Source organism: Phalangium opilio, unplaced genomic scaffold, assembly GCF_054372755.1.
Source record: "Phalangium opilio isolate 3A_F unplaced genomic scaffold, DU_Popi_V2 ptg000003l_1, whole genome shotgun sequence".
In the NCBI taxonomy this organism is placed as follows: domain Eukaryota; kingdom Metazoa; phylum Arthropoda; class Arachnida; order Opiliones; family Phalangiidae; genus Phalangium; species Phalangium opilio.
In genome coordinates this window covers 11,000,293-11,010,854 of record NW_028324145.1, presented here as the reverse complement: position 1 = coordinate 11,010,854, position 10,562 = coordinate 11,000,293, and the positions used below count along the sequence as shown (strand labels likewise).

Below are 10,562 nucleotides of genomic sequence, written 5' to 3'. Positions count from 1 at the left end.
TTTCTTTATGCCTAATAACCAACCATACTCTTTAAGCTAGACGTCCTAATTATTTTCCAGCCAAAATTTTGAGGTCCACATGTTGGCACAGAACACGTCGTATTGGTTTTAAGTCTCTTATAATTAAAATAAAAGGAAGTTTAGTCCTAAAACTACACGCGCCATTATCAAAATTTATGTATTAATAATGGTTTTTCAAAACATAATTCAAATTAAATTACCTGATATCCTTGGAAAACGAAAAGCTGTCACCTTTAATGAATTGTCCACTTACTTGAACAATTAGTTCATAATTTTTTGGCACGACGTTAACAGGTGGTTTTTGTGTTTTATTTACGCTCGATTGCTGTATTTCCTGGTTTAGCGATCAAAAGCTCGGTAGCAACTGTACATCGAAGACTTCAAAAATGAAGATAATGCAAATAATCGCGAGACATAAAAACCATTTTGCACTGCAATTATACAAAAATGTAAGTTCTTGAGATCGTCAAGTTCACTTCGAAATACAGAAGCATAAATTAAATTTAGTAATTTGACACTCTTAGTTAAAAACGGTTAGTGAGAGTCCCGGGAATGCTGTCTTTGAGCTGAAAGTGGAAAAGGTAATTACCTACGCAGTTCTTAATATGCACAATTAAGCAAGAATTAAAACGTAGGAGCATCAAAACCCCGGTGGAATGTTTCATGGAGGAACAATTAGCTTGATTATCGACGACATGACTATCCTTGCCATGGCTGCCATGAGTGATGGTCAAGTGGGAGCCACGGTGGACTTAAGCGTCAAGTAAGTTACTTACAATGTTGGTTGCTCTCTTGAGAGTCACGTAAATTGCCACGGAAATTGTTAATTGCGTTCATAACGATGTATTGAAGGTATTTAAACCCAGCAAAATTAGGAGATACGGTCCTCATCAACACAAAGTTGTTGAAAGACGGTAAAAGGATGGCTTTCTTCGATTGCAATATTCTGGAGAAAACGACTGGCAAAATTATAGCTCAAGGTCGAACAACTCTCAAAAAATTTTCACTAAATGAAGCAGACAAAGATTAATAATTATAATTTTTTTGTTTGTGATTGAATCCAGATGAATAAATTAATATTTAAGCTAAAAGTAATTAAACTAATGGCGATTTTCATTTCATCATAAATTCCTATCTAAACTTTAACTCGATTCAAAGTCCTTCGATTAAAATATAACGACAAACTGTAAATACATCAAGAACTCATATCATCTGAGAACGCTCAAAGATAGTTCCCAGGTGTCCTAATGGATAACAACCTGGCAAGTGTAACGTCCTAGCGCGAAGTAAACGCTAAGATGGGTATTTGCACGTTCTCGGGTTGTACACATGGGTTCTTGACTACTTGTACGGTAGATCTTGCAACTTATTCAGATGTAATGCAAACTAGCTGAGCGATATCGTTCGAAAGTACGGCAAGAAACAACTTAGTTCTAGATAGAGTACGTCACAAAATGAAGGTAATGCAAATACTAACTATGAACAAAAATAATTTCATCGCCCAGTTGTATAAAAACGTAAGTATGGACTACTTTCATAACAGTGTCCTTTAACTGATCACTTAATTACTTATACGTAAAGGTAAAAGTAATTAGGGAGAGTGCCGGTAGTTGTGTCGTCGAGATGAAAGTGGAACGGGTAAATTAAATTAATATGAAATTAACTTTTCTCGCCAAGTTAAAGCAATCGACTATTAAATTATAGGAGCATCAAAACCCAGATGGATTTTTGCACGGTGCAGTATGTACGGTTTTAGTTGACGTATTTTCTAGCGTTGTTATGGCTACCATGACCGAGGGGAAATTAGGGGTCACGGTGGACTTGAGCGTCAAGTGAATCGTAAATCGTTGTAATGTTACCTCCATCCTAATGAAAATTATCTTTTAGGTTCTTAAATTCGGGGCAAATAGGAGATAGAATTCTTATTGACGCAAAGGTATTGAAACTTGGTAAAAGACTGTCTTTCATGAATTGCGACATTTTGGAGAAAGTGTCCGGCAAAGTAATTGCGCAAGGTCGAACAACGACAGCTACTATTTATAAGTAACAACTCTTAGCAATGAGAATGTGTTCTTGCAAGTCAGTGTATAGTAAATATCGAAAATATGAAATTTTGTTTACGATTGATGAATAAAATAAATATTGATGATGGGGTTTCTTTTCTAATTGGCTTAATTAATAAATACACTTTTATGGCCTTTTTCATTCCATTACTCGTTTTTCAAAAAATCTATCTCGAATATTCGATTTTTTTTTTCAAAACGAATACTATTCGAAAATTCGATTATTCGCACAGCCCTAGAAAATAATACAAATTAAATAACCTGATATCATTGGAATATTATTAACGACGAACAACAAAAAGATAATAAAATGCTTGGCACAACGTTGACACTCGACAGGCGGTTTTGCTTTCGCCTACGCTCTACCCTTGTATTTCATGGTTTCGCGATCAAAAGTTCTGTAGCAACTGTACATTGAAGACCTCAAAAATGAAGATAATGCAAATAATAGCCAGACATAAAAACCATTTTGCCGCGCAGTTATACAAAAATGTAAGTTTTTTAAAAGCGTCTCTTTAGACTGAAGCGTAAATTAAATTTAGTTATTTCACACTCTTAGTTAAAAATGGTTAGTGAGAGTCCTGGAAATGTTGTCTTTGAGTTGAAAATCGAAAAGGTAATTACATACGCAGTACAGTTAAGTCAGTTTTTAATTTTTTCGATATAAAACATAGGAGCATAAAAACCCCGTTGGAATGTTCCATGGAGGGACAATGAGCTTGATAATCGACGACTTGACAATCTTTACCATGGCTGCCATGAGTGATGGTCAACTGGGAGCCACGGTGGACTTAAGTGTCAAGTAAGTTACAGTATTGGTTGCACTTTAGCGAGACAAGTAATTTCTACACAAATTTGGATAGTTTCTTACGTTGAAACACAACGATGTATTGGTAGGTACTTAAACCCAGCGAAATTAGGAGATACGGTCCTCATCAACACAAAGTTGTTGAAAAACGGTAAAAGGATGGCTTTCTTCGACTGCGACATTCTTGAGAAAACGTCCGGCAAAATGATTGCTCAAGGTCGAACAATTCTCAAAAAAGTTTCAGTAAATGAAGCCGCGAAAAGTGAATGTGAAATATCGAAAATATGAAATTTTTGTTTGTGATTGAATCCGGATGAATAAATCAATATTGAACTTAAAAGTAACTAAACGCGCGCCCACATTACTCTGTTCTCTATTCCTACTTTTCAAATTAAATCTATTCCTGGTAAAAACAAGCTTTAACAGCTTTTAGCAATGAGAATGGCGTTCAGGGAAATCAAAGTGTACAGTAAATATCATAAACATGGTTTACGATAGGTGAATAAAATTAATATTGAAGATGGGGTTCTTTTCTGATTGGCTTAATTAACTGCAAATACTTACCGAGCATAAATGGCGACATTTGGATCTGACAGTTCATGTAAAGATGGTCGACCTAACGCGTAGTGTGTAAATAAGAAAGAAAATTTAGGTATTTCTTTTAATATACGTTCGTAGTGAACTTTATAGTTTCAGAAGTAAAAAGTTTGACCTCGCGAGTTTTGGTTGTCTTCCGATCAGTTAATTACTTAATAAAATGACGCAAAAAATATCGCATTTATCAAGTTTTGGCACTGAATAAATTATTAAAAACATATCTAAAAACCGTGACGTGAATTCCGGCATCTGAGCCAAAAAAATATATAACGCGCGGTAAAAGTCATTCGTGACGCTCTGGTCTTACGCGTTAATTATTTTTAAAAAATAATAAGATTAATTAAGACAAGGATGAGTACTACCGTCGCTCCTAAACTCCCTTTAATTGGCGCCTGCGCAATTCGATTTCACCTGACAGTTTATCTGGCCATTCTATAAGACAAGTAGTACTTGAAACATTTAAACTTGGGGGAAAAATTCCCACTAATTTAGGCTTAAAGTAACGTACCTCGCAAGAACACAGCGTGCATTTCTTTCTTTTCCACTTTTCTCCATCCCTTCTTATCCTTCCATTAAGTTCCGTACACGTCACGACCCCATTTTGCGCTAAACACTCGGCTTCTAGTTGGTGTACCTTATTTCCGGTGAAAACATCGTTTACTCTTAACCCGCTAAGACGCGACGTATCCTAAATACCTTTTTAGTCAACTGCCTTAATGACTTATGGAGTTTGCTGACCAGTTCTTCTAACCCTTCGATCCTAAGTTCCGTTATGTCCACATCCGCTTCCTTAAAGTCATCCAACTTTGACGTCAAATTGGTGGGTTTATCCTTAGGAAAACTGAACTGATTCGTTTCAAATGATCGTTTGTTGCGAGTTATTTGTTTGGTCATTGAAGAAAAACTTCCGGAGCTGGAACAATCTAAGTGAAAAGGGTTAGTAGGCGAATTTTGAGTCGTTCATTCGGGTACCTTCGCAGCACTGAGCCCATATTCTCAACTCCATGGACGGTATAACGTCGCAACTGACTAGCTGCGGGTTTTGCATTTTCGGTATCATAAAGACGTCCCGAGTAATTCGCGTAATGTTGTCCCCGTTATCGCACAAAACGCGACTCAAAGAAGTTCGTTTGATTTCCGTAACTTGTTCCGGTTTGAAAATTCCAGGATTTTCGTACCAAAACCTTTTAGATAAGTAGTTATAACTTTGCAGTTAAAAAGGACCAACAATGGGACTAACCTGTCTCCATCTCGAACTCTCTTGAATTGATCCGCCAAGAGACACATCAAGGTGGGTCCCACACGCGCGCCTTCCACTAAATCCTCGCTGACTCCACCCACCCATAAGTCAATGTTATCTGGAACATTTCATGACGCTTTCTTTAGAAATAAAATTCACGGTTGATGACAATGAAAGATAAAGTAGTACCGGGATGTCCGTAAAGACTTTGAAGTTTGGCTCGAAGCTCAGCGTTTCCGATTTCATTTCGCAAGTCGTCGAAGGTTCGAGCGTAACTCAAGTTACAAAATCGGCGCCACTCGTTGTAAGAAGGAATGGCGTGGTCACGACCTCTTTGAATATTAATGGCTGCCAAATCGAGAGCCACACTGCGCGCCAACTGAAACCCGAAAAAAAATGTTACACATTTAACGTATTAGAACTAAACGCGAAGAAAAAACTTACCGTGAATAAATTATCTATCAGCTCCGAGTTGAGAAGCTGGTCAGGTTTCCTAATCTTCGAAGGAGAGTAAAATAAACCCCTAAGCAAGGGGTCAACACCTCCTTCCTCTACGATACGATGCGGGGCGAAAAACGCCTTGTGTAATGGCAAATCACCTTCGGGTATAGTTTGAAATGTCTCGTTCAACCGCGTCAGTATTGGGTTGATCAAGGTATGCCCGAACCTCATGGCAGCCGTTGCAAAAACGTTTGCGATGGAGGGATTAACGTCGGATTTGTAACCCTCATACTTGCCTAAAAGTTTCATACCACGCGGGCCTAATATCTTGGGTAACCAATGACTGTACGTTACGTGTTGCATCTGGGCCCCGATAATTTTTCTGGCTTCGTTGTATAGTATTTCACCGTCCCATTGAGGGTTGACTCGCTTAAGTTCTCGCACTATTCTATTATGTTCCCGAACCCATATTGTATGCATTGATAATAGACCTAATTGTTCGTTAGCCCTAACGTCGCCCGCGACGAAACACGGTAAATGACGAGCATTGAGATCTCTTTGGCAATCCATCGCTAAACCGTTAGCGAAAGGTAGTAAGGGTTTCATGTCACCGATAAACTCGTGTCCCAGGAGTCCGTTAAAGGGTGTGCTTTGGTTACGAACCGCGTTATTGACTCTTTCGGTACTACCGTAAACGTTTGACGCGTCTATAAAAGAAGTTAATTGATTGACTTGTTCACGCGGCATAACCGCTTCCGAAAACAAGGAACTTTCCCCGGAACCACAAACAGCGGAAGACCGAACAAACTCTATACACCGGTGACGCGATTCCACCTCACGACCTCTGACCCTCTCATCCTCATCAGGAATTTTGATTGGATAACACGGTGGTATATTATCGCACCTTTGTAGACAGTCGCTCGTGTCTTCGAACGCCACGTGACTTACCGCGGGCAAAGAAAAGTCCATATCGTGATCGAGGAACTGTCCCCATTGCATCAACATGTGAGAGTACTCGTGGTCCGCCGTGATGTTTTTGGTGATAATAACTTGAGTAGAGACTAACCGCGCGTTGGGCTTCTTAAGACCGTTGTACAGTTTATCGTCTGACCAGCCAATGGGAGTATGAAGGCCATTTTCGTAAACCGGAGGCATGTGTCTCTGGAACGCCGTTAAGGCGGAACCCCACCACGGATTTTTTAAGTTGTTGCATGAACCATCGATGGTACGGTACTTGCCATGGAAACACATATTATCGCAATTAGGAGCGTTATTATGATGGAGACAACCCGAAAGGTTAGCGATTTTACGTAGTTCGCCCGAACTCAACCAGGAAGTGAATGAATAGGCTGAAAAGAGAAACATATCCAAATGTTCCTTTATAATACACGTGAAAAGGGTACGTAAAAAATTTTTTTATTTAGCTTAGGGAATGATCTATAATATTTTTTAGAAAGTGCTACAAATAGGTACATCCATGTTCATGTTTAGAGATTTTTTTGTTCCCTTAAAACTAGGTCTAGTGTGAATCAAATGATCATTCAAACCTGATAAATTGGTGGGGTTTTCCTTCAGGGCCTTTTTGTGCACCAACTCGATGGTTCGGTCGTAAATTTCGGCGGCACGTGCCAAATTACGCGCCTCCGTGTCGGGGAAGCGAAGAACTTTGAAAAGTTTGAAAGGTGAAGGTCTTTCGCTTCCCTTCTTAAATAACGTCTCCATGGTATGATTGATGGCCTTATCAACATCTACCGTCGCCTCCGCCACGGCTTTTTCGATGTAGTTATCAATATCTTCCTTCTTTTCTACGGGTTCTCGTTCGACTTCCCTCGTTTCTCCCGTTCCCTCAACTAGTCTGGGACTAGTAGGGGTGGATGGTGTACCCACGTTGTTGTTGTTGTTACTTTTGACTGAAAGTACCATGGACGAACTGGCGACACCTTCTTTATTCCTGGCGACGCATTCGTAAGTGCCTTTATCCTTTTCTTCCACGTTGAACATGTACAGTCTGCCAGTTGTGCTTTGACGATGTGACGCGTCTGTGGGTAACTCCTTACCTTCCCGCATCCATTTGATGACGGGTTGAGGGTCCCCTTCAGCCAGACAAGAAATTTCGACGTCAGCTCCCACCCGTACTTCGATGTCTTTCGGTACGCGGATTAGTGTTGGCGCTTTTCCAACTTCTGTGGGGTGAAATAAGAAGGCGAGATTGACGTGATATTGCCAATCTTAGGATCTAACTGGGACAAGTATTACTCAATAATCGGGACTGTTCGAAATTAGAGGTTGATAACTTAATGAAAGACGCGTGTTTCTCGCGCTAATTAATACGATAGACATTTTAGATGTCCAACTACGTGATTTAAACGAAGAGTGAAACTTACTGATTCCCTTGACTCCTTTGACAGCCAGATTAGCAACTGCCGTTTTCTTTCCGGATTGATTTTCGGCGACGCAGGCGTACACGCCCCTATCAGAACCCTCTATCTCTCTGACACGAAGAATACTTCCACGATGTAGAACAGTGATTCTTTCATTCTCTTCGATGGGTCTTCCTGGCAAGTACATAACAATCGTACTCCAAAACACGCCCACAAACAGAAACCCGAAAACCATCGACTCTTACCGTCCTTAGTCCAGGACAATTCCGGAGCGGGTTTCCCTTCGACGTAACACTTAAATTCGGCCAATCCACCTTCATGAGCCAATACATCAACTGGACTTTCGATCCATTGAGGAGGGACTGAAAAATAAAACCAGTACTCACGTTAATTGAAGCAAAGATCGTCAATTGGCTTCATTATAAATTAGACGTCTTTGTACCGACTTCCAACGTCCAATCTTGAAACGGCACCGATTCGTCCCAAATAGTTGGTGGCCACGCATCGATAGAGTCCAACATCGGTCAACTGAATATTGTTGATAGTCAGAGATCCTGTTGCTGAGATCTGATATTTGCCGGAGTATGACGGTAGCAGGAAGTTCCCGAATGTCCAAGTGATAACGGGGATAGGATACCCTCCGGCTTGACAGTTAAGGGTTACCGTTGAGAATTGGTTGACCATTTGACGTTCCTCCGGTGTTTGAATGAAGTGCGGTTTAGCTGAGAGAATTGATTATCTCGATGTATTGAGTTACAATAAAAATAAACATTTCTAAACAAACGCTTACATTTTCCTCCACGATACTTCATCTTGACTGGTTTGGATTTAGTTTCACCGGCCATGTTTTTGGCCATACATTCGTAGATGCCCTGGTCTTTATCTTGGGCCTCCTTTATCATCAAAGTACCATCCTTAAGGACGCTATACCTCTCCTCGTTCGCCATAGGGATCTCATTGCTGTAGTCAAAAGAAACCGACAACGACAAGGTCTTACCATTATTACATCAATGTGAGGTCCTATCTCTCACGGCTTTTTACAAAAAAAAATTACTAAGAAAAAAACTCATCCGAAACGAACCTGTTACGCAGCCAAACTATTTCTGGGTTAGGGTCCCCCTCGGCTTTACAAGCAAAATAAGCTGTTCCTCCAAATGATACTTCAACGTCCGTTGGCTCTTGGGTCAGTTTAGGCTTTTCTGTTTAAAATACAAGTATTCATTTTCCAATTTTAGAGCGAGCGAGAGATACACATTTTAAAAACAATTTTAAGAAACAAAATCGTGCAGGGCGTATATAGTAAATGCGAGAGGAGGTTAAAAATAAAACTAAGACGGCGAGTTTAGGGGTTCAAGTCCTTCCTTTTTTCATTTCTCCTTGTTTATTTTCTGGTATAACGTTCTTTTTTATGGAATTGACAAGAGAGTGTGAAGGGAGACGACTCGAAACTTGTATGTACGGTAAGAAGGTTTATTTTAAGAGTGACTACAAAACTTTTAAAAGAGAGATGGACCATTTTGATACTAAGTTCTTGACAAGGACTGGCTCGCCTTTAGTTACCATTAAATTCAGATAAAATAGTGAATATTATCTACTTGTTCCTCTAAATTAAAAAAAAAAAAATACCCGTAAGGTTTTGGGAACTTTTTTTAGGTCAATAAATCAGACTCAGTTTTTAGACTTTTCTTGGAAGATAGATCAGACCAGTGTGGGGAAAATAGGTCAAAAGAGATCAATCTTTGGATGGAGAGGCTAGGGATATTGACGCTACTTACTGCACCTAAAGTCGCCTTTATCGAGTGACGCGAGTGGTTTCCCTTGTAAGGAAGACGGATATTCGCAAGTAGCAGCAGCTTGGGTCGTCGATTGCTTCTGTTTTAAAGCTTCGGCTAGCCACATCATATCGCAATCGCAAACTAGGGCGTTGGAATCTAAACGGCTGTCAAAACACACGAGTTTTAGCCATTAAGATAGCGCTAATATTGCCTGGGAGAGCTAGCTTGCTTTACTGAATAAATATTGAAATTGAATTTAGTCTATATTAAAAGACTATACCATATACTTACAGACGTTTCAACGAATCGAGTCTCTGAAACGCTTTGGGTGGAATTTTCGATAACTTGTTATTATGCATAAACAAACGTTCAAGTCGCGGTAAATTAGCGAATGTTTCCTCATCGAAGGTTTCAATTTGATTAAAGTGAATATATCTAGATATTTTTTAATTTTAAAATTAGCCAAATATTGCGGTAAATAGCATAAGTTTATAAGATATGTTCCATAAGTATGACATAGCTAGAGAGAGCTAGTTCGAGAATGACGCGAGAATTGACTACACTCGGTTTTGCAGTCCATCTTCCTATTTAGTCTGTAATAAGCCTTTGATATGCAGCGCCTGACCAGGCGTCGCTTTACCTCGAATCTATGACCTACCTCCCTCACTTCATGACAAGCTCCAGTTAGTAACCAGTGACAAACTTATGTTGAACATAGCTTATGAACTTATGGTAATAGTAAAGAAAATAATTTCGCTTACAGTTGCTCGAGATTGGGTACTCCTTTAAAAGCGTGCTTCTCCACGACATGTATGCGATTTTTGTAGAGATACCTGTAAATGGATTAGGGTTAAAGTTTGAGTATATAGCATTAAGGCTAACGTGCCAGACCCTGTTCGAGCGGAAAATAAAAGACGAACGATAAAAAGGTTGCCAAAAAGATATAATAATCTCTATAATCGAGAGTTCGAGACATTTTATATTCAAAAGGCTATTTTTATATTAAATAAATTTAGAGAGCTTAACTTAATTTTAAATAGGACGGTTGTATACAAAGTAAGTTTATTCGAGTCTCGTTAAACTAGGCCTATTAAAGATGAAAAGAAACGCCGATTTATTCTAATTTAATCGTTTTAAAACGAGGAAAAACATTTTATTTTTTTTTTTTTTAAAGATATTATCAAAAGTTAGTTGACGCAAAGTTTGGCGTTCTCTTACGAACGTTGCTAATTAAGA

At 39.2% G+C, this 10,562-nt stretch overlaps 1 protein-coding gene and 1 long non-coding RNA gene across 2 annotated transcripts in view; both read right to left on the bottom strand.

The window, feature by feature from the left end:
* Nucleotides 1-3: 3 nt before the first annotated feature.
* Nucleotides 4-684, bottom strand: LOC149717801 (uncharacterized). The gene is made up of 3 exons (XR_016367848.1): nucleotides 611-684; nucleotides 222-452; nucleotides 4-116 (listed from the first exon to the last, which is right to left on the bottom strand). It is a non-coding gene; the product is annotated as an uncharacterized LOC149717801 (long non-coding RNA).
* Nucleotides 685-3,539: 2,855 nt separating this feature from the next.
* Nucleotides 3,540-10,562, bottom strand: part of Pxn (Peroxidasin) — a 28,463-nt gene continuing 21,440 nt past the window's right edge. Inside the window, exons 4-19 of the mRNA XM_089840735.1 lie at nucleotides 10,088-10,159; nucleotides 9,618-9,761; nucleotides 9,327-9,490; nucleotides 8,633-8,750; nucleotides 8,342-8,511; nucleotides 7,998-8,273; nucleotides 7,797-7,913; nucleotides 7,555-7,725; nucleotides 6,718-7,353; nucleotides 5,174-6,519; nucleotides 4,919-5,108; nucleotides 4,730-4,847; nucleotides 4,462-4,673; nucleotides 4,186-4,412; nucleotides 3,998-4,123; nucleotides 3,540-3,921 (exon numbers count right to left, since the gene is read on the bottom strand). Of these exons, the coding sequence (XP_089696861.1) occupies nucleotides 3,871-3,921; nucleotides 3,998-4,123; nucleotides 4,186-4,412; nucleotides 4,462-4,673; nucleotides 4,730-4,847; nucleotides 4,919-5,108; nucleotides 5,174-6,519; nucleotides 6,718-7,353; nucleotides 7,555-7,725; nucleotides 7,797-7,913; nucleotides 7,998-8,273; nucleotides 8,342-8,511; nucleotides 8,633-8,750; nucleotides 9,327-9,490; nucleotides 9,618-9,761; nucleotides 10,088-10,159 (4,138 nt within the window). The 3' untranslated portion in view covers nucleotides 3,540-3,870. The remainder of the gene's footprint in view (nucleotides 3,922-3,997; nucleotides 4,124-4,185; nucleotides 4,413-4,461; nucleotides 4,674-4,729; nucleotides 4,848-4,918; nucleotides 5,109-5,173; nucleotides 6,520-6,717; nucleotides 7,354-7,554; nucleotides 7,726-7,796; nucleotides 7,914-7,997; nucleotides 8,274-8,341; nucleotides 8,512-8,632; nucleotides 8,751-9,326; nucleotides 9,491-9,617; nucleotides 9,762-10,087; nucleotides 10,160-10,562) is intronic.